The sequence below is a fragment of the Lissotriton helveticus genome, chromosome 1_1 (genome assembly GCF_964261635.1).
Source record: "Lissotriton helveticus chromosome 1_1, aLisHel1.1, whole genome shotgun sequence".
In the NCBI taxonomy this organism is placed as follows: domain Eukaryota; kingdom Metazoa; phylum Chordata; class Amphibia; order Caudata; family Salamandridae; genus Lissotriton; species Lissotriton helveticus.
This window is the reverse complement of record NC_136057.1, coordinates 86816535-86841153: the sequence shown is the minus strand read 5'-3', so window position 1 is coordinate 86841153 and position 24619 is coordinate 86816535. Positions and strand designations below refer to the sequence as shown.

Genomic DNA, 24619 nt, shown 5'->3' with positions numbered 1-24619 from the left:
CGCGCGTCTCGCGGGGCGATAGGGGGTGTCAGGCTTTATCTGGCGCCTCCGGCGCTCTCTGCGCGTCACGGGCGCGCTGCTGGCAGAGGGAGTTCTGGGGAGTGTGGTCCGTTCTCTCGTGACGCCTCCCGGCGTGTGCTGCTCCCGCCGTTCCCCTCACGGCAATGCCCGTTGGCAGTAAAGTCAGGTAAGTAGCGTGGTGTTCCCCCACTGGGCTCCCGGGGGGTCAGGCTTTATCTGGCGCCTCCGGCGCTCTCTGCGCGTCACGGGCGCGCTGCTGGCAGAGGGAGTTCTGGGGAGTGTGGTCCGTTCGCTCGTGACGCCTCCCGGCGTGTGCTGCTCCCGCCGTTCCCCTCACGGCAATGCCCGTTGGCAGTAAAGTCAGGTAAGTAGCGTGGTGTTCCAACCAGTGCTTTGAAGAGCAAGGCTATTTATAGCCTGGATACTGGGCTTTGTCTGGGCGTGTTCTGGCAACGTGTCAATTCAGTTACCAAGCACATGTTTAAGCTGCACAGAGCAGCTGTCTCATTTCAATGCACGTGCTCCCCTATCTCCTTAACTTCAACAAGCATTGGCAAAAACAAATGTTAAAAAAGAAAATAATATACAAATAAGCATTGGTCACAGAAAACAGCAACAAATGAATAATGAAAGAAACCACTGGTCACAGTTAATTCATTGTTGAATTACAGCGACATGATTAATCTTTTGACCACATGTATGTTGGCAAATAACACATGGCGAGCCAAGGATAATGTGGAAGGATTTCCTGATAGAGGGCCCAAGAACGAGGACCTCTGTCTTCTCCGAGTTGAGCTTCAAGCAGTTGTTGTTCATCCAGGCTGCAACGTCCTTCATTCCTTCCTGGAAGCAGAGTCTGGTGTCTTAGGGGTTCTTCATGAGGGAGAGGATGAGCTGGGTGTCGTCGGCGTAAGATACTATGCTGAGTCCATGCTGCCTGACAATGGTGGCGTGGGGGGCCATGTAGATGTTGAAGAGCGTAGGGCTGAGCGAGGATCCTTGGGGTACTCTGCAGCTGACCTCTGTAGGTACGAAGAGGAAGGGTGGGAGTTTGATCCTTCGGGTTTTGCCAGAGAGAAAGGAGCGGATCCAGTCGAGGGAGGTTCTTTGTATACCGGCGTCGTGGAGTCTGGTTGCGAGAGTGCGGTGAGAGACGGTGTCGAAGGCTGCAGAGAGGTCTAGTAGGATGAGGGGCGCAGTGTGGCTTTGGTCAAGTAGCATGCGGATGTTGCCGGTGGCGCCAAAAAGGGCAGTCTCGTGCTGTGGTTGCTGCAGATTCCAGACTGGGAGGGGTCGAGGATGGCATTCTCTTCGATGAAGGTGGTCAGCTGGACATTGATGGATCTCTCTGTGATTTTGGCTGCGAAGGGAAGGAGAGAGATAAGCCAGTAGTTCTTTAGGTCCGTCGGGTCGTCCAAGGGTTTCTTGAGGAGGGGCTTGTCTTTTGCCCGCTTCCAGATGTTGGGTAAGATGCCGGATTTGAAGGAGGTATTAATGGTCTGGCCTAGCTCGGGTGCCATGGTGGCGGCTGCTCTGTGGAAGATATGCGGTGGGTAGGGGTCTGTGGGGTAAGTGGGGCTCCTGAGTGAGTGTTCTTCATGATCATGGCGGTGTCTTCGTTGTGACAGGTTTCCAGGTGGTGATGGTGGGCTGGTTGTTGGTCGTGGGAAGGGTGGTGGTGTCTAGAGTCTGTTCGCTAATGTTGTCATAGAGGGCCTTGATTTTAAGATGGAATTAGGAGCTGAGCTTGTTGCAGAGGTCCTGGGATGCTGAGACGTCCATGGCTTCGCAGGGGGTTTGGTAAACTGTTATATAACGTTGAAGAGTTCTTTTGCGTTACTTGCATTGGTGTGGATTTTGTTCTTGATAAAGGTTCACTTAGTGGCTCTTATACGCTGGTGGTATTCAGTCATTACTGTGGGTGTTCTGATCTTTGGTGGTTTTCCTGTTCCTCCAGAGTTTCTCGAGGCATCTGCAGGAGCGCCTGGCTTCTTGGAGGTCAGAGGTGAACCAGGTGGCCTTGAGGGGGCATTCTTTGACAGGGTGGCGGTGGGGTGCGAGCTTGTCTGCGCATCTGGAGATCCAGCGGTGTAGTTATTTGACTGCGGAGTTGGTATCAGTTGTGGCGGGTGGGGGTCGTGGAGGAGGTTGGTGCTGAGGTGTTCCTCTGTGATCTTACTCCAGTTCCTGCGTGGCAGGCACAGGGCGGGTTTGGGTGCGGTGGTGGTGTTGAAAGTTAAGTGTTTACAGTGGTGGTCTGCCCGGAGGGGCTGTGTGGTGTGGCTGAAGTGGATGTTTGTCCCTCCTGCGAAGATGGGTTTGAGGATGTGTCCGGCTCTGTTGGTGGGCATGTTGACCAGCTGTTTCAGTCCGAGGTTGGCGAAGTTGTCAAGGAGGGTGGTGGAATCGCTGTGGTTGTCGACGTGGAAGTTCAGGTCTCCGATGAGCATGTAGTCCATGTAGGCGATGGTGTGGGGTGCGACAAAGTCAGCAATGGTGGTGGCAGTAGAGGCATGAGGCCCGGGCGGTCTGTAAACGAGGGTCCCATGCAGCGTGGTTCTGGGGCTGTTCTGGATCTCTTGTGTGCGATGGCGAGTCCTCCGTCTGGGCGCTGGGGGAGGTCCTTTCTCTGATTCTTGAATCCGTCAGGGATGTCAGGGGCAGAGGAGGCATTGGTCAGTGTTTCTGTGAAGGTGACTTCTGGCGAGAGGGTGGTGAGCAGGTCCCAGATCTCTATGGTGTATCTGGGTATAGAGCACAGTTAGTGTAAGAGTTAGGGTTAGATAGTTAGTGTAAGAGTTAGGGTCAGATAGTTAGTGTAGGAGTTAGTGTTTGAAATGTTCTAAAATGATAATTTGGAACCTGAGAGCAATAATGTGAGGCCCGGGCTCAGATTATGCTTCTTTTTTTTAACAGAATTTTCACAGCTGCCAATCAAAAAGGAGTAATATCAAAAACAAGATTTATATAGTATATATCAGTAACCACTGCTTACCAATCACTGCCCTTTATTCTCCTCAAATATGGCCGGCACCATCTTGACTGCCTCTTTTTCGCTGCTCAGCAGCCAAAATAAATGCAGAAGTATTTGAGTGCAGACATTATTGTAGTAATGCGCCCCTTTTTGACATGGTCACCCCTACTTTATCTAGTATTTGATGCGATTTTGACTGGAAGTGCATTGGGTTCCTGCTAACCAGGTTCCCATTGCCAGATCTCTTTCCCAAAACTGTTCAATTGTTTCCACAAATGGAACCCTCTGTAAGTCCTTAGTAAATAGTACCCCAGGTACCTAGGGCAAGGAGGCTAAAGAGGGTACCTAAGGGCTGCAGCATATAGGCCCAGATGTAGGTAAAAAATATTTACCGATTCGGTAATTAAGAATCGGTAAATATGAAGGGTGGACATGTAGGTCCATCCAGATGTGCATTTTACCGATTCGGTAAAAATCGGTATTTACCGAATCGGTAAATACCGACCGGTAATGCTCCATACATTCCTATGGGCTTTGAAGCCCATAGGAATGAATGGGGCATTACCGGTCGGTATTTACCGAATCGGTAAATACCGATTTTGACAAGGGTGCAGGGGGTGTCACTTTGACACCCTCTAGCACCCCCAAAAAAGGGTCGGGGGCCATATGGCAGGCATACCTGCCCTAAGGGCAGATCTGCCTGTCATATGGCACAGGTGTGCATGCACACATGTGCATGCACACCTGAATCGGTATTTCACCATCAAATTGAATTTGATGGTAAAATACCGATTTCTTAGGCCTTGTGGGACTCATAAGAGTCCCACCTACATATCAATTTTACCGATTCTGTAAAAATACCGGTCGGTAAATATACCGACCGGTATATTTACAGAATCGGTAAAATTACCGATCGGTAAATTTACCGATTCTGCCCCCTACATCTCAAAATCCTTTTACCGGTCGGTAACGGCCGAATTCGGCCGTTACCGACCGGTAAAACCCTACCTACATCTGGCCCATAGTGTGCCACCCTAAGGGACCCCTCAGCAAAAACATACGCACTGCCACAGCAGGCTGCATGTCTTGGTGCAGACAAAAGTGAAAACACCACATCGCTCACCTCCCTGTGTGCCATGCCAGCATAGACTGCATGCATTGTGGGTAAGTCACCCCTACAGCAGGAATTACTGCCCTAAGACAGGGAGCACTATGCTACATGTGTGGACAAATCTGCATGAGCAGATATTGGCGCTGTGTTGGTCAGTTCCATTACTGCCAGTAAAAGGGAACAGGGAAGCCGTTTTAAGAGCATGTGCAGAACACTGGTGAAAACGAGTTCCCCAACTACATGATGGTATCAAACATCTCGTATTAATACGCCCGCACTGATTCCAGTGATGATTTATTAATACATGCACCCAGAGGGCACCTTAGAAACCTACCAACTACCAGTGTGCTACGCTGACTGGTCCTAGCCAGCCTGCCACCACAGACAAGGTTCTGGGACCCAAGGGTGGCAGCCTTTTTCTCTCAGGAGGTCTGACTAAAGCCCGCTCAGCCAGAGGGTGTTTACAACCCCTCCCACAGGATGACCTCTGAATTAGCATTCCAAGGCAGGGAGATTCAAAGAGCCCACCGCCGTTGGGAACCTGGCTTTGCTCACAGGAGAGGATGCTGATCCCCCTTGGCCAGGGTCTGTTTGGCTCCTGTACAAGGTGGGAAAATTTGTAGTCAGACAGGTGTGTTCACCGTCAGGATAGTTCCACCCCTAAGATGGGCTACCTGAGTGAACGTGAAATCTCAGAGTCATCTTTGTGATGAAAGAATTAGGAACTCTGGGACAGAGTAATGCCCACTTCCCTCAGGACTCTTTGGCTACTACCCTTCACTCCCCTAAATCCAGTATTTAGGGGAGCCCCTGGCACCATGAAATCAGATCCTGATGACCTGAAAGAAGAAGACGGTTGTGAAGATTCACAAGAAGGAACAGGAGACACTAACTGACTTGGTGCAAACCGTATTGCTGTCCTTGACGACTGCGACAAAGACCACTTGTCCTGCAGCTGCCGTGTCTCCAGAAGCCTGAGAGAAGTGCCATCACTACACCCACGAATCAGGCTCGCCCATGGAGCAGCAGAGCTGCTTCCCTGCATCCTGCAGGCACCCAAACAGGACTGAAAGAACTCCAGACACCAAAAACCCAACACTTGCATGCACCGTTGGCGAAGAGGACCAAAGGTGTCCCGGAGCATCATAAGAGCTGAGTCCACCTGCTGATTTAGCCTGAGTGGCCTCCCAGTCCAAACCTGAAGCCTTTTTGCAACCAGACCGATCCCCATAGATTAACATTGGGCACCAGATGCTGAATTGCACCACTGCTCCCGGCCGCCCTAGTGCCCCTGATGGTGACCTGTTGATGCTGCCTTGGACCTTGCCCCATACTCACCTTAAGTTCAAGAGAGTGATCAGGTGAGTCGCTGTAAAGAACTTGTATGCAGTATTTGTTTTTCCTCCATAGGATAGCATTGACGCTTATGAAAATTGCACTGTTACTTGATCGTATTGATTCTGGCGCCTAAATATATATATCAAGGGTTATATATCTCCTTATTGAGTAGTGTGTACCATTTATTGACTCTGTGCGTGTATCGCAGATGTCTGACACTCCTCTCTGATAAGCCTAAAGCTGTTCGACCTCACTACTCCGTAGAAGAGCAACTTGAGATTGCTAAAGCAAACCCCGTCCACTCATGACTCAATGCACAGTATACCTCTTTTTGGTATACTATATAAAGAGCCAGTTTCCTACAGTTATCATTCATATATCTGGTTGTGGTGATATCTTCTTATATAAGCTATGTACGGTGTATTTGCTTCTTGATTGATTATTTTATTTGATTGTTAATGTAATTGAAAGAGAAGCTTCTATACTTGTCTGCCGAGTGATGCAATCAGTGGGCAATTGCCACAACGTTTTCATCTGTGGAGCAGTTGATTTGGGTCAGACTGCACCCTCTCTGATCGGAGGAGCGCAGTCTTCTACTGCCTGCTTTGATGCACGCGCCCTAGTGTGCCCACTCCGCTTTGCATGAGCGATAAGCCCAAGGCCGAGCTGTGATAATTAGACCAACAAGACACGTTCAATATCACCTCATACACTGATCGAGGAACACTGAGGGCCTCATTTACCAAGAATTGGCATACAGCAGAATTGCAAGTCTTTTTTGGTGCACTGCTCTGCACCAATCGAAAGGGCAGGAATGCACCGTCCAGGACACAGTGCATTACTGGCCTTTCAGGCGCACATTTTGCAGCCGAGCACCAACACAGACACCCTTGCACCATGGTGCACCGGGGTCTATGTCTGCTGAAGAACGTGGCACACATGGAAAGAGGAATAAAAGAGGAGAAATGAAAACATTTCTCGTCGTTATGCCTGCTTTAGGGAGGTGTAAGGTTTTGACATTGCCCCAGGTTTACGTGAGTGTCTAAATCTTGGGCAGTGTCAAAATAAATGGGTGTTTCGTGGAAAAACCCACAGCAACACACATGGAATGTCTTCTTGGTACAAAGTAAGCCAACACAGCGCTTTGGGCTAGCTAGCCTTACTCCATATCTATGAAGCCTTTTGCGTCGCCTTGTAGATATGATTCAGAGGCCTGCACCACACAAGCTTTAAAAAAAAAAGTGACGCTCCATCTGGGCAGGCCTCTTGTAAATGAGGCCCTGAGTTTGCACCAGCAGGATCAAAACTATTTCTCTACAGAGAGTAGCTGTCTAGTACAAGGGTACTCTGCCCCTGATGCCCTTACCACTGAGAAGGACTACAATAAATCAATTAAGTGGGGACCGGACCGTCCAGAGCGAGACATCCCACCATGCTTTTTTTTCAGGGTATAGATAATTCCATGTCAAATAACATCTGGGTGGAGGGAAAAGTGAGATATTTCTTTAACAACTGGAACATGTTGTCTCAAGACACCTGGATACTAGACAAGATAACAGACTTCAAGTTGGAGCTTTACAGCTCTTCAGCTGAGTGACGTTTATACAACTATTGCAGTGTTCCAGGTTAGACAAAGAAGGTAAACCCATCTAGGGCCCGGATATTGTGGTTGAACTGTTTGAAACTGAGCATACTCAAATACGAGGCAGTAAGATGGTGCTGGCCATACCCGAGCATAATGGGCTGTGATTTGTGGACTGTGGTTACTGACATCATGGGAAATGTAGTTTTTAAGTGTACTGTTGATTGGTTGCTGTGCAAATTCAGTAATAGAAAAAGAAGCATTATTCCCACCAATATGTGCCTAATAAAATTATTAATTCTTGACGTGATAGCTCAAATAAAATTTCTCTCAACACTTATATACAGATACATAAACATTAGGTCTGGGCGGTGAACTCCGCTCCGTTCGTAGACTTTGTGGAGTTTTTAGCACTCCGCAGAGCACTCGGAGTTCTGAAAAACATTTCCTTGCTTGTGCTCACCAACCTTAAATTGAAGAGCGTGAGCAAGGAAAATCCAGCACTAGACCATCTCCCAGCCAGATTTCTCATTGCGGCTGCCCGGGGATGGGCACTCGCACTCATGTCGAGAAACCTTCCATTCACATTGAGGAAGCTGCCGCTCTAGTAGAACTTCTACTCTAGCCGCGGAAAGATGCAGCGCCCTTTTGCACTGTGCGTGGTGCTGTTCGCACTGATTTTACTGCGCGGGACAAACATCTGGGGCCAAAAAATCACTGTGTTTTAGTAAAAGAATTTTGAGTCTAATATGCTAGTAACTTTGACTTTTAGAGCCTATGTAAGCCGAATAAAGTTTTATATCTGGCTGATATGCCGTAAATGTGCCAATGCAGCTGTAACAATCTTGTGACCCGCTGGCTTGCTCTTGACAATAAACCAGTATCACAGCTTCAGCTGAGGCCCCCGATTCCTAGTCTCATCATTCACTTAGGACCCAGGGCGTCTCATCATTGCACACACATACATGCCACCATTGCTACTTAGTTCATTCCTAGAGATCCACACGTCACTGCAGATCCAGGGCTTGCTACCAGCCACAGCAAGCTCCAGCACTTGCCCAAATAGGATAGGATAGGATATATGTTTATAGAGCGCTCGATTGCCGTGGCGTCTTGGCGCTAGTGTATGTAGAAAGGAAGTATGGCCTGTGTTACCGGGGGACTATGTGGAAGTGACCAGCCATGTTTTCAAGTCCTTCCTAAAGACCTGCAGATTAGATTGAAATTTCATAGCCATAGGCATTTCATTCCATAACTTTGATGCACAACTTGATAAAGTCCTGCCATTCCATCTTGCCCGTCTGATGTTAGCAATCTGGATAAGGCCCAAATTAGCAGATCTAAGGACACTTGGGGGGGTATACGGTAGGAATAATTTTTGGAGATCCTTAGCACCGCCACTATAAAGTGCTTTGTGCACCAGGCATAAGGCCTTAAATTCCACTCACTGCTGGATGGGAAGCCAGTGCAGTGACTTAATTCCTGCAGAGGTCGATTGTCCTTTAGGAATGTTTAGAAGTAATCTTGCTGCAGTGTTCTGTAGAGACTGCAGTTTTCTCAGCTGGGTCTTATCAATGCCCAAAAAAAGGGCATTGCAATAGTCCAGTTTAGACGGGAAGAGCGCCACCACCACCGTCTTTTGCAATTCTTGTGAGAGAAAAGGGAAGATTTTTCTCAAGGTTTTTAGTAAAAAGAAGCAGGAGGAGACTGTTTACCTGGGCAGAAAAATTAAACTGGTCATCGAAGATGACTCCGAGGTTCCTGACCTTGGGGACAGGACACGGGCATTCCCCGCCCTCAACCGGCCACTAGGAGTCATTCCACAGGCACCGGCCAGGGCCAAACTCTATCACCTCCGTTTTGTCAGTGTTCATTTTCAGGAAGCTATGGTTCATCCAGGTCATGATCTCAGTGAGACAAGCATGAAACCTGGCGGCTGTGGCCTCAGGCTGATTGAAGATAGAGATAACAAGCTGAGAATCATCAGAATATGAGACCAGGGCAAATCCATGCCTCCTGATAAGTCAGGCCCAAGGAGAGACGTATATGTTAAACACTGTCGGAGATAGGGGTGGCGACGTGGGCACTGGTGTCTGAATGACCCCAGAGCAGCCTCACATCAGGCATCATGGTCACTGATGACTATGTATTGATCTTGTGGGAGACACACAACATTCACCAGGATGATTCAAGACTTCTTATACTAGTGCTGTTGCTTCCATATAATAGTTTAGAGGCAAGCCTTGTGCCCTCACAGATGGCACAGGGTCCAGAGTAATCGGACTATTTTAAGCCAATCAATACGCTCAGTGAAGGAAAAGGTCCAAGGGACAAAGGTGTTCCCAAAGCAATTACACTATTAAACTTCAAAAGTTGTCTTGTCTTTGGAAACATCAACAGTGCAAATTGTACTTGTAACGCTTGCCTCACATCTCAGGGGCTGGTGGTGGATGGGCTGCAGGGGGTGTAAGTCCCTCCCCACCCTCTTCCGTGACAGACTAATCACCAAGATAGAAAACAGACACTAAACGTACTGATAAGTTTGAAGTATCGCCCGCCTCATCGCCACAGGAAACAGGCAGGCAGATTGGTTTATTGGCAAAGTTTTATTGCATAAAATAAGTCATTCTTGGCAAACAGCTCACTGCGGCAGTGTCCTTTGTCTGGTTGTCAATCTCACCCCTCACACTAGAACAGGACACAACTGACCTCACAAAACACATCACAGCATGCGATGAAATACTCCTTACAGTGTCTTTATCTGATCTAACAATATGCTTTGTTTAGTAATGTATGTGAAAGTTAGTTTTTGGGTATTTAATTCTCATCAGAATAGCGGCCAAACTCCGGCCGACTTCTACCATATGCTTTGCTTTGCCCAGGCCTTGACCCATTCTGGTCCGAGGTGGAATCTGAGCTCACACAGACCTTGGGTTGGCAGGTTCCACACTATCCCTTAAGTCTTCTCCTGGGTGTATTTGATGGTTTGGATGGCTCTAGAGCAGACAAACATTTTCAGGGAACGGCGGTCGCTGTGGCTAAATGAGATATTGCAGTGGCCTGGGCCCAGCCCAACCCCCCTACCCTGCGAAAGTGGCGCCGGGGAGTGGATTGGGGCGCGGCCCAGGAGGAACCCCTCTTTGAGACACATGGTTGTCCCGCGAGGTTCCATAGGGTTTGGGGCAAATGGCTGATCCTACTGTTTTAAATTGCCAGCTTTGGCTCTCCCGTGTAACTGGGTGCTGCTTCCAGCTTGGGTGGCTTGCATAAATACTCCTACCCACACAGTGGGGATTTTTACTGTCTGTTGGAGATGGAATTAGCTTTACTGTGTAAGATGTATGCTGTCTTTTTGTTTGTTTGTTTTTCAAAATGATAATAAATTGATTATAAAAAAAAAAAAATTCTGACCAGAATAAACCATCTCAAAACATTCTGAATTGTATAACGGTCTCGGCAATTGAAACTGCAGAATGATATGATTGGTGCCACCTTTGTAAGTTGTTACAATCTGGACAGCCATGAATCCTCTTTTGATCTCTCAGCCTGGATGGGTTGTTCAGAATATTTACACAGCCGGTCTGAAGATACTGATAGGGAGTAGATGTTCCCGCTTTGGTGATGAAAGGAGTTTATATTTTTTGTCCTCAAGTGGTTTTTGATTCCTTTTTCCCATGTGCTCAGGTCTTTCAATACTTTTTTGTTGAATCCTAGAAGTTATGTCTATCAGGATAGTTTATGATCCACAGTTGGTAACATGTCTTCAACACTGCACACATTTCATGAGAGTCTGACAGGTTTAATCGCAGTGAAGCAGCCTCTGTGAAGTTCGTTGCTTGGTGAAGGGACGTTAGTGACGTTGAAGAAGCTACATTCTGTTTGGAGACGCTGCGAACGTTGGAGTTTGTCCTTTAACTCGAAGCTCTTCTGACATTCAGAGGAAAGGGAGGATCTCACCCCGGAAGGATTGGTAGATGTCATGGGAGGTCTAACTTCAGCTGTAGATTCTTAGATGATGTAAAAGATCACATTTCTTTTTTTAAATGAAGGTTTTTGTGCAGTGCTTTGAGAAGGCTTCCATCTTGTATGTGTTGTTTGAGGCTGCTGAGCACCACCTTTTGTTTACAGAAGTTTCCATATACTGTACGGCGTCATGGCCGTCACCTGTGTGTTCTTTGATGGCGTAGAAGGCTTGCTTTAAGATCAAATCTCTTGCTACACAGTGCAGTGATAAAGCCTCTGGCCTGTGTGTACGCTTTGATGCCGTACAAGGGTCCCCTTCCGAGAAAACCTCTTCTCACACACAGTGCAGTGATAAGGCCGCTCTCCTGTGTGTACGCTTTGATGGCGTGCAAGGATCGCCTTCCGAGAAAACCTCTTCTCACACACAGTGCAGTGATAAGGCCGCTCTCCTGTGTGAGTTCTTTGGTGCAGCACAAGGTTTGTCTGACGAGCAAAGCACTTGGAACACAGAGTACAGTGATAAGGCCTCTCTCCTGTGTGAGTTCTTTGATGCAGCATAAGGTTTGTCTGATGAGAAAAGCACTTGGAACACACAGTGCAGTGATAAGGCCTCTCTCCTGTGTGAGTTATTTGATGCCGTACAAGGGTCGCCTTCTGAGAGAAGGGTTTGGAACACACAGTGCAGTGATAAGGCTTATCTCCTGTGTGTATTCTTTGATGTTGTAGAAGATTTCCCTTCTGAGTAAAACTTTTCTCACAGACATTGCAGTGAAAAGGCCGCTCTCCTTTGTGAGTTTTTTCATGTGTTGCCTTATCAGCAAACCTCATTTCATGCTCAGTGTAGGGATACTGATCTGTGTGTGTTTGTTTGTGCAGTAAAAGATGCGTCTTTCCAGTAAATGTCTTCTTACACTCAGCACAGGCATAAGCTCTTAGGCCGGTGTGTTTTATTGTTAAAATTCTCTCTCCTGTGTATTCCTTGGTGTTTTCTTTCATTCATTTTATAAGCAAAATTCTTCCTTCCTCCAGAAGCTCTACGTTTCTCTTTCCCATTCATACTTTCTGTCTGCGACTGCTGTGCTGCAGAATGAAATGAACACTGAGAATTATACATGGAAAATATTTCTTGAAAGAAATGCAAAGTTATAATATGAGAAAGGTGGACAGTAATATCTAGGAAGGAAGGAAAATGTGTTGGGTTCTGACTACTAAAAAGAAATGTATTTAAGATTGAGTTTTGATCTGGAGAACGGCTCGTAATCCCATACCAGAAAGGCATAATGCATTAGCGCGCAGACTCCAATTAAAATCATTGTGTTGTTTTCTCCATCGGAGTACGACTGCTTATATGAGTAAAATCAAAAAAATAAACTGCTTAATCTGAGCAACCTAAATACTTTCCAACCATACAGCAAGTGGGTGATGCATGTGAGCCTGCAACATGACAAACTGACAGTATTTGCAAGAGAGTAACATTTTCCATTTGCAGCAGCTGTGGCACATCACAGGTTGTACAATAACTTAAAAGAATCTGTAAGGTCCAGAACGCCGCAGCCAGGCTCCTTCTAGGGACACCACACCAGAAACATATGACCCAACACCTACGGAGCCTCCACTGGCTCCCCGTTGAGAAGAGGATCACCTTCATACTCCTCACCCATGCCAACAAACCCCTCAACAACATCACACCCACATACCTCAACGACCGAGTATGTCTCCAGGTACCCAAGAGGAACCTCTGCTCCACTGACCTCGCCCTCGCAGAGGTCCCCCGCATATGCAGAAACTGAACCGGCGGGAGAACCTTTTCCTACATCGCAGCCAAATCCTGGAACGAGCTCCCGGTCAACATCAGACGCTCCCCGACCCTCCACACATTCAGAAAGGACCTCAAGACCTGGCTTTTCGACTGACCCGGAGCTGCTCCCCCTCCCCCCCCCCCAGCGCCTTGAGACTCTCACGGGTGAGTAGCGTTCTCTATAAACCGCTGATTGATTGATTGATTGAAAGGAAAGAATTGCTAATTGAGTTACTAATATGCTTAGAACAATTAAGCACTTCTGGGCTTCTTCCTTGCATTGATGTCACCAGGGAAATATTTTATGAAAGGGTGCACAGAACCACTATTTATTTCTATTTAAAATTATTTTTACAGCGCACGTTCACCAGCGGTTTCTTGGCGCTAAAACTGAAAGAGGTCAGGGCAGAAAACCCGGAGTAGGAGAAAAATGAGAGACTATAGTATTAGTTAAAGGATTTGGCGAAAAGGTATGCCTTGAGTTGTTTCCGGAATAACAGGTAAGAGGTTGAAGCTCTGAGCTCTGCAGGCAAAGAGTTCCAAAAAGTAGGGGCGAGGGTCGCAAACTTCGAGCCTCCCCATTTCTTTCTTCGAAACCGTGGGACAGTGAGAAGGGATTGGGAAGATGACCTCAGTTCCCTAGAAGGAACATAGGGAATGATCGCCGAGGAGATGAAAGCTGGCGCCGTGCCCAGTCGTGCTTGAAAGGTGATAGATGCAAGCTTGAACTGGACACGGGCACAGACAGGAAGCCAATGCAAAGATTTCAGGAGGGGAGTGGTATGGGAGGATTTTGGGAGTTTGAACACCAGGCGCGCCGCCTGGTTTTGGATCTGCTGCAAACGCCGAAGACTATATGCAGGGATACCTGCATATAGGGCGTTGCCATAATCCAGGCGGGATACGACCATGGCAAGAGTGATAAGTTTTAGGGCATCAAAAGAAAAAAAGCGGGACACCTTGCGAATAGTGCGAAGTGCCAAAAAGGAGGAGGAGACCACAGAACTAACCTGGGGGTGAAGGGTGAGTTGGGAGTTGAGCTTGATGCCTAGAGTTTTAACTGAGGTAGAGGGAACAGGTGGGGCACCAAGGGAAGGGGGCCAAAAGATGGGGGACCAGGGACTGGATGAACCACCCGTCAACACCAGATCAGTCTTGTCTGGGTTGAGTTTAAGATGGTTGTGGTTCATCCAGTCTCGGATGTGAATCATGATAGTTTGAAAGTTGGAGACAGAGTCGGGAGAAGAGGAAAGGTTGAACACAAGCTGGAGGTCGTCCGCATAATTAAATACGGAGACCTCCATTTGTTGCAGTGAAAAGATAAGAGGGGAGATGTAGAGATTGAATAAGAGGGGAGAAAGGGAGGATCCTTGGGGAACCCCGCACTGAACGTCACGGAAGTTCGCAGTGAAATCTCCCAGGCGAACTGCCTGGGTGCGGTCCCTCAGGAAGGAGGATAACCAGACCAACGCGGTACCCCCGATCCCCGCCGCCCTGACACGGGAAAGTAGGATGGAATGGTCCACCGTGTCAAAGGCGGCTGAGAGGTCGAGGAGAACCAGGGCCTGATGTTGGTTGGTATCCATTCCCTCCCTGAGGTTATCAAGGACCGAGAGCACTACGGACTCCGTGGAGTGTGCGGGGCGGAACCCGGCCTGGCGGGGGGCAAGAGCCCCGTTCTTCTCCACGAAAGAGCTCAGGGCGTGGGTGACGTGACGCTCGAGAACTTTCGCCAGGAACGGTAGAAGAGAGATGGGGCGGAAATTGGCTGGGATTGAGGGATCGGCACCAGGTTTTTTCAAAATAGGGACAATTACAGCAGATTTAAGTGAGTTGGGTACCACACCCTGGGATAAAGAACTGTTGAGAAGGTGGAGGGGGGGATCTGGGCAGCTAGAAAAGATATGACGGAGGATATGAGTCGGACAAGGATCTAGCGGGGAACCAGATTTAACAAGTGAGATTATGGCAGTTATCGATTCCTTAGTTAAAGGTGGGAGGGTGGTGAAATAGTCCTTGGGGGGAGGACACTGAGGGTCCACAAAGGTAAGGGAAGGAGAGGGAATGTTGGTTTTAATGGTTACGATTTTTTGAATAAAAAAGTCATTCAGGGAGTGACAGAGTTCCAGAGAAGGGGTGGGTTTGAGAGAGGTTCTATCGAAAAAGCCACATGTTTCTGCTTTACAAATATCTACTAGAGGTATGTTGGGTAGAAAAGCCACGGTTGCATCTTTATCACACGTGGACTCAGCCTATGGTATGTGGTGTCTCCACTAGGCCTGGGCGGGAAATTCAGTTCCACTTGCGGAATTTGTGGAATTTGGGTAATTTCACGTTTGCTGGTCTGGATAATGGAAATATATGTGCTACGAAAGAGCGGGAAGCATTGCTGGGAAAGGGGGCACAGATAGATCAGGGAAGCCTAACTCGCTTCAAAAAGGAAGCTACATATAACTCCTCCTTGCCTCATGATAATCAGGATGTCTTTAGTGACTCGGTGGCCAAAGACTTGTTCAAATAATTTGTTCACCAGTCAAGGCAAGAAGGGAAGAATCAGATCCAACTTGAGTAATGGACAAAGGGAGGCCATTAACACATCCCGTAATGACAACATAAGAACCAATGTCATACGATAAAGGGCAAGAATGTGGTTTAATGATTGTTTGCAATTATGAACAAAAGACTTTTCAATAATTATTAAATACGGATTGTTGTGAAATGGGAATGGCAACATTTTCATTTGTGTAAAACACTACCCTCTACTGTACCATGCTTTTACCTTCTAACAAATGTATGCAAGAACAAGGGTGGCATATAGTGCCCTCCAACAATAGCTTACTGGAAAACACAGCAATAAACTAAAACCATTTATTGCTGATTCTTGTGGAGAGCCTCCCATCATATTGTAAAGATAGAGAGAATTTTCCACAAAAGATACACACAGGAGACAATCATATTTGACAATTACCTAGGATGTGATCTTGCTAATTATGTGTACAACACACGCAAGGTCTAAGAGCCTCCAAAAATGCTTTTTGCAATAGACCAATATCTCCATATGACTATACATGGATGCTTGGGACCATGACTTTTGCCAAAATATTAATATTTTCATATTTAAAGATAGATATTACAGACAAATCTCAGGGACAGCAATGGGCACCTGCTCTCCCAGCTCTGCAAATGTATTTGTGGTCTGGTGGAAGGAACAGGTGTGTCGTGTCGTTCCCACTAATCCGTAGGACCTGCACGTTTGTTGGACAACATAAACTTTGGATGAGGTGCCTAGACTGGCTCTGGGCACGTCCGCAGGATGAGTTGGCCTAGAGACCAGCTAGCTCACAGTGCCACCATAAGACTCCCTAACTTTACCAGGAAGGAAATGGTTTCTGGCAACCACTGAACGTGACAACCCTGACCCCTCAGAGATCGTGGAAACAGAACAGAACCTTTCGCTCAGACACTCAAGCTTACTTGCTCTCACAGAAATATACAGAGAATACACAGTGGGACGTATTCAGTATATTTATTGAACCAACGTTATTCTTGTATAGAATACATAAGCTGCAATAATCAGTAGACTGAAGCAGCTGAAAGTGATTACAAGCACGTAAATAGTAGATATAGTTCTAGCATGGCGCTAAAACAGTGTATATATGCAGGGATATAAACAAGGCAGTAATCAGGCGAACTCGTACTATGCACTCCCTACTCTGCGTGTACCTAGAGTGTGTGTGTGTGAAGTCAAGAATCCCCACTAAGGGACATGACAGGAGAGAATGCAGGCCACAAATTGGTTACAAACTGAACTCTCCTCACAGAGATGCCAGCCCGCTGCATAGTGAAGTCTCATCCCTGAGTGTCAGCTGTAGCGCCTCCTCTACTAATCTATTGGGATTCTCATTATTTATAATAGAAAGCATCTTTGTAATGTACGTATAGATTAGACAATGTTATAGATATGTAGATAGCCCTGTCGCCCTGTGGATGAAGATACGACATTTGTACATAGTGCGTCAAGAGGCCTTGTACTTAGTGGTCAAGGTATCGTGGTAATGTTGTGCGAAGCTAGATGTGTAAACAAAGGAGTTCCAGAGAAACAAATCCAACATTGTCGTGCATGCAAATATGTCTAAAAGGTCACAGCAGAAATGTTCCTGTAAAACATTGGACAATATATGAAATGAGCCACTTCGCTACATGGGCCTAGCCCGGGTACATAACAGGTGGTCTGGACATCACAAAATGAAAACGTGACAAACCATGCGCTGATTTGGATCGGGGACCTGCTGTGGGATGGAAGTAGGGAAATGTCTAAAAGATTAATCTAGAGACAGACAAAAAATGACCTCAACCGAAAAATCACTCATTAGATCAGAAATAAATCTATAAATGAACCGGCTATCCATATGGAGCTAGAGAAGCACATATGGTCACAAGCCTACATAGAAAGGAAAAAGCAGGGCGTTGTGAATAGCGTGCATCCACAGAAACTGACAGAAAGTATCCCCTACGGTGAAATGCTACGGACCCGTAGAAACTGTGATAGCCAAGAAATGTATGAGAAGGAAGAAAAAAGTACATGGCCGGCAGCCAAGCGAGAACCCAGAACATGAATAAACTACTTTCAAATCAGAGACACCAAAGGAGGGACCTGTTATTACCGTAAGGTTCATCACTGCAAACAATACGAGGTACACAGCAGCAAGACAAATTCTAAACAGTGGAAAATATTTAAAGCTGATCAGGTGATTGGACACGATATTACCTCACATCCCTCCATCACGTATCATAAACCCCTATCCATAAAGGGGTATGCAGTCATAATATCGAGTAAAAAATATAGAATGGGCAAAACACCGAGTTAAAAATATAGAATGGGCAAAATATCGAATGGACAGAATATAGACTGCAAAAATATCGAATAGAATAGAAGTAATATCGAATCCAAAATATAGAATGGGCAAAATATCGATGGACAGAATATAGACAACTAAAATATCGAATTTTAGGTAAGTAAGTTAATATTTATATTTTTAATGATATGTAAGTGTTTTTTTATGTTAGTATATGTGTTAAAAGTGTATTTTTATTTTATAATTTATTTTAATTAATTAATTTTATGGTATTTAATTTTTGCGTAATATAATTCTGGAGCGGGTTGTGGGTTCATAGGGGAATAGGGTGGGAAGTAATTTAAATATAATTAATTAAATATTTTAATTTATTGGTATTTATTTTGAATTAATTGTTAATTAATTTTTAATTGGTAATTAATTAAAATATAATTGGTAATTAATTTGTATTAATTGATTAATTTATAATTATGTTAATTTTATTAATTTATTTTCTGTAGCGGGTTGTGGGTTTATAGGGGAATAGGGTGGGAAGTAATTTAATTATAATTAATTAAATATTTTGATGTATTTATTGGTATTTATTTTGAATTAATTGTTAATTAATTTTTAATTGGTAATTAATTAAAATATAATTGGTAGTTCATTTTTATTAATTGATAATTATGTTCAATTTATTAATTTATTTTCTGTAGCGGGTTGTGGGTTTATAGGGGAATTGGGTGGGAAGTAATTTAATTGTAATTAATAAATTTTTTTTATTTATTAATTGGTATTTATTTTGAATTAATTGTTAATTATTTTTCAATTGTTAATTAATTAATTGTTATTGGTAATTCATTTGTATTAATAGGTAATTATTTATTAGTAATTATTTTTTTTAATAATTTTTAATTGATTAATTATTATATTATATTAAATTGGTAATTAATTTTAATTAATTTGGAATTGGTCTTAATATTGAATTTATTTTTCATCATATATGAAGTATTTACTTTCTCTACTGTTGCTCTCCTTGGAGTGGGAATAGTAATTTTTACCCCTATGCTATCCAACGCTTTCCCTACTGTTGCACTCACTGGAGTGGGAATAGTAATTTTTACCCCTACACTATCCAACACTTACCCTACTGTTGCACTCCCTGGAGTGGGAATAGTAATTTTTACCCCTACGCTATCCAACACTTTCCCTACTGTTGCATTCTCTGGAGTGGGAATAGTAATTTTTACCCCTACGCTATCCAACGCTTTCCCTACTGTTGCACTCTTTGGAGTGGGAATATACATTTTTACACTACCGCTATCCAACGCTTTCCCTACTGTTGCCCTCCCTGGAGTGGGAATAGTAGTTTTTACCCCTACGCTATCCAACGCTTTCCCTACTGTTGCACTCCCTGGAGTGGGAATAGTAATTTTTACCCCTACGCTATCCAACGCTTTCTCTACTGTTGCACTCAGTGGAGTGGTAATAGTTAATTTCACTGTCCCGCTAACCTATGGTAAAAATATGGTATCTTTTTTATTAATATTATGTTTATATATATGTATGTATTTAAAAATTGAATTGTATGTTTATTTATTTTTAACTTAAATTAATTATGTATTAATTTTAAGGTTATTTAAGTTTTTGAAGTATGTTTAAGTTAATTATATTTAATATTTTATTATTTTTCAATTACAAATGACATTTAAAAAAATCGATATTTTGACTATCTATATTTTTTACAACGATATTTTTGATTCGATATTTTTACACTTACCTGTTTGGAGATAGGAGTTCGATATTTTTGTATTCTATATTTTTAATTCGATATTTTGCTACATCGATATTTGTGTTATCGGTATTATGTCAGTGATCCCCTTAAAGGACCAACAAGCCCATAGCTATATAGATAGTCCAATGAAAGAAAGGGGCCATCTAATCTAAAGGGTTTCAGAAAATGAGGGAAATGTATGGCTTGCAAATCTGGTGTCAAAATAAAGAAAGTTATTCTGCATAACAGGAAGAAAAAGCAATCAATTCATAACCTGTAGCACAGATTTGTGTGTGTGTATACGTGAAAGAATGTACACACAGAAAAAGTTATGCAGTCAACTTGATTTTCCCTACTGCTAAGTGATGGAGCATATGAAAGGCATCAAACACGCGGAATTAAATTCACCAGTGTCTGGATATTTTGAAAAATGCCATGATAGTACTGTAGACTCGCTCAGTTTCTTTGGCCTTAAAACAGAGGAGGTGATCAAGAGAAGAAATTTAAAAGAATCGATTTAAGATATAATGCAGAGCTGGGTACCGAGGAAGCCAAGGGCCTGAATAAAGAGGAGGAATTACACGTGCACATAGGATGCTTACTGATGCCGAAAGTACATATATGTACACATGCTAGGTAATCTGCACACTTTCCCACTACTGACACACTCTAGAACACATGTTAAAAAAAAAAGCAACCATTTCCTTGCAAGATTAAAAATATATAATTTCTTTACATTTCTCAGTGCACTACTTAGGGTAAGGGAGGTATACCTCATACAGTCATACTAGATTGATAATGCTCACCACGAAGGCACAAGAAGTTTGTCTTAAAATCAGTGATGCCACCGCCATCCCCGAAGGCTACAAAATTAGCCGCAAGTACCACGTCGACGGACCAGGAGGAGGCAAAGCCATCGTCCACAAGAACAACCTCCAACTGACCACTTACTCAAACGACCCAACGACTACCATGAAACACCGCCCCTTCCAGATCCAGAGCAACCCCAACACCACCGTTCAAGGCTCAGTCCCCAGCGTGGTCTTCAACGACGCCATTGTAGACCTCATTGCACCCCAGGCTCTCGCATCCACCGATTACATCCTACTCGGAGACCTCAAATTCCAATTGAAGAACCCCAGTGACCAGAACACCTCCTCCCTACTGGAGAACCTCGCCAACACTGGACTCAGGCAGCTAGTCACCGCACTGAGCCACATAGCCAGACACACGCTCGACCTCGTCTTCTCCTTCAGCAGGAACATCATCTAGAGCCACACCACCGAACTCCTCTGGACCGACCAGCACTGTGTGTACTTCACCTTCGCCATTCCCACCGTTCACCACCACCCTCGCCGCCCCCACCCCATCTTTCATAGCTGGAACAAGCCCACCGTAGAACTTCTCATCAACTTTCTCAGCATGACAACACCACCAACAGACACCAACACCGCAGGACACAACCTTCACCAATGGATCTCCAACTGCGCAGGCACCCCTCAAAAAGGCACCAAACAAGCAAAACTTCAAGAAAGCTAGCTGGTCACTCCCGCCCTCCATATGTCCATACATACCAGCAGACAACTCGAGAAGAGATAGAGGAACAACACAGAAACTCCCGCAATCTTCAAAACTGCTGTCAACGCACACCACCTTCTTCTCAAAACCACAAAGAAAAAGGCCCTTCGAAGACAGAACCAATGTCTATGAACACAAAAGCACAGAAGTCTTCGCCATCATCAAGGAGTTCGCTAGGCCCAACAGCGAGACCACAGACATTTCACCCTCCCTAAGACCTCTGCAACACTGGATCTTTGCCCATATCACATCTTCCATTTAGCAGGTGCAGCACCATCAACTGATCCATTAAAGCTGCCACCTTCCCCGATGACTGGAAACATGCAGAGTTCAACCCCCTGCTAAAGAAGCAGTCTGCCGACCGCGACAGACCTCTAGTACTTCAGACCTATCACCCTCTTCCCCTCTCTTGCCAAGGTCATTGAAAAGCCATCAACGCTCAACTCTCAAAGTTCATCGAAAAGAACCACATCCAGAACACCTCCCAAGCCGGCTTCCGAAGTAATCACAGCACGAGACTGGACTCATCGCCGACATCGACGGCATCCTGTCCCTCCTCGACTGGGGCGAAACCGTCGCCCTCATCCTACTGGACCTCTCGGCCGCACCCTAATCACAAGACTCCAGTACGCCGGTGTCCCCGACAAGGCACTGGACTGGATCCACTCCTTCCTGACAGGTCGAACACAGTGTCTCAGACTATCCCTGTTCCTCTCAGAACTTACAGAAATCAGCTGTGGAGTGCCCCAGGGCTCCTCCCTGAACCCCACCATCTTCAACGTCTACATGGCCCCCTCACGGCCATCGTCAGAAACTATGGACTCAACATCGAGTCCTGCCCCTATGACACCCAGCTGATCCTCTCCCTCACCAACGAACCCACAGCCGCCTGATTTAACTTTCACAGCGGAATTAAGGCCGATGCCACCTGGAAGAAAGACAGCTGCCTCAAGATCAACTCAGACAAGACCTAAGTACTTATCATGTGACCCGCTCCCTCAGCCTGGGATAACTTCTGGTGGTCTGCCACACTAGGAACCCCTCCTACCCCTATGGACCACGCACACAACCTCGGCATCATACTCGATTCCTCGCTCACAATGAACCATCAAATTAACGCTGTAGCCTAATCTTGCTTTGAAAGAGATTTAGGTGGATCCCCGCGGAACCTAGACAGACTGTCACCCATGCACTCATTACCAACAGACTGGACTACGGCAATGCACTCTACTTGCGGGGAGAGGTGTGGCGCCGCGGCCAGGGCGACTGACGCTGGAATCTGGGGACCACGGTTCGATCCCCGGCTCCGGCGGCAGGTTAGCCCAGCACCATGTGACTCTGGGCAATAGCTCGCTTAATCTTCCCGACGGCCCCCAGCGCCTAGAGACCCTTGCGGGTGATTGTGCGCTTTACAAATCTGGACTTTACTTTACTTTACTTTGCGCGTCACTCAGAAATAGTTCAGGAAACTACAGCACGTCCAAAACACCACAGCCAGACTGGTCCTAGACATCCCCTGCTGCAGCCACATAACACAGCACCTCAGACAACTCCACAGGCTCCCAATCATCAAGAGAATCACCTTCAAGCTCCTCACACATGCCTACAAAGCTATCCAGGACATAGGACCAGCATACCTGAACCACTGCCTCACATTATACGTACCAGCCAGACGACTTCACCCCGCCCAACCTGCCCTGGCCACCGTACCATGGATGCAAAAGACCAAAGCAGAGGAAGAGCCATCTCCTACCTCGCCGCCCAGAGATGGAACACCCAGCCCCTCCACCTCAGGCAATCCCCGTTGCTGATCCAGTTCAGGAAGGGCTTCAGGACCCGGCTCTTCGACTGAACCTCCACGCCCAGAGGGATCAGTAGCCCCCCCACCCCCCGCTCAGCGCCTTAAGACCCTCAGGGGTGAGTAGCTGCACTATACAAACTCCGGATTAATTGAACAATGCCTGCTTTTCAGAATAGAGCCCACTGGATCTGTGAAACTGAATACATCAGAGGATCTGATCCAGTATGAATGCTGTGTACACGTGGGCGAATATGTGATTGTCAGAAATCATGTGCACACTGGGGTTCTCGCTCTGGTATTACCGCAATGACTTGCATTGTATAATTATACCCTCACTGTCGAGTCCCAAGCGATATATTCATAAATAGGGTTCTACTCTTCTGCAATGGAACAGAGCATCGAATAATACATTGTGATACTTGCCTGCCTTAGTTCTCATTTCACCCCCCCCCCCTCTAGTTTGCTAAGCTGCTAAGGGCCAGGCTCTATTGCTTGGACTCATTATGATCCACCACAAAAGAATGACATAATCTGATGAACCCACATGCATTTACATAGTAGTAACAAATTGCTGCATGCTATAGAAACGATAATTTAATTATACATTTGTGACAGGTCGAGTTTAAGTCCCATTTCTATGTTAACTAATGACAGACCCAAAGGGGATACCGAATACCATGAAAATGATTGTAAAGCTCTAAACACTGTATGAATGAACAAAGATGATTATAATGAACCTGTTTTTTGTATGCTGCATTGGTGCATAAAACAAATGCATCCTAAAAATGATTGTGATTGATGATGTGAAAAAGAAGTAGGCAATGAGTATTGATTGTCTATCGCGGACCAAAAGATGTAAGTCTATGGAGATTAGGGCACTTCACTTGAGGTAGACAAAGGCTTGTTGTTAAGCTACAATGCATCACTACGACACTTGCTGAACACAAATTAGGCGTCTAGGAGTACTGGCTTGGACCTCTTTTGTTGGGAGTTGAGGAAATACGAGTTACGAGTCTGCACACACACAGCGCAGTGGCAGCAGTTATAGTTAGGCCTGAGTTTCCATAGTAAGAGTGTTTTCGTATCACTAATAACTTAAATCCTGTTTGACTTAAGGTTAAAAGTAACATTATAGTTAGATGTTGAAATACTACAAAAACTAATGTTGAATAACGAAAACACTAATATTTACCAAGTATAACTTGAGCCCCCGCCATGCACTGCTTATGACCTCATATATTACATCACATCTAACAATATCGATGACATCACTGATGACACCATACAGATATTATGACACAGTACTATTGAGTGTGTTGACATTAAGTAATTCAACACGCTTGACAATTTTCTATTATCAACTTAAAGACTTCGGATGGATCAAAATTTTAAGTCCAGAGGTTGACAAGTTTACGTTTGCTTCTGTAGGGCTCCTTGGGCACAGCACTAAGAAGATAAGTCAAATACACTGAACACATCCTGGAGATGGGCATCACAGCTGCAACCTTAGAGTCATGCCTACAGCACTAGAATGAGATAAAACTCCTCTAAGTGGGACACCCCTACATGTTATATTATTCAATAATCTGTAATGCCTAAAAATCTTTAGTTAAGTTCTACAAATAAATATGCACAGCTTATAAAATGTCTCTGGACCACTGTATCACAACTACTTAACTTGGGCCAGAAATCCAGATTGTTAATGAATTGTCAACAGCTACTTTGGCCTTTTTCACAGATTTTCTTTTGAATGGGCTTAAAGCCACAACCTACTTTCAAATATACCTCTGTAACCCACTTCAGGTGCACTCAGCTATTACCTTTTTCAACATGGAGTAATTCTT

At 45.3% G+C, this 24619-nt stretch overlaps 1 protein-coding gene across 1 annotated transcript in view; it reads right to left on the bottom strand.

Moving 5' to 3' along the window:
- Positions 1 to 9660: 9660 nt before the first annotated feature.
- LOC144753562 (uncharacterized) overlaps positions 9661 to 24619 on the bottom strand; it is a 256527-nt gene continuing 241568 nt past the window's right edge. The window contains 2 exon segments of the mRNA XM_078641237.1: positions 9661 to 11935; positions 11937 to 12069. Of these exon segments, the coding sequence (XP_078497363.1) occupies positions 11242 to 11935; positions 11937 to 12069 (827 nt within the window). The 3' untranslated portion in view covers positions 9661 to 11241.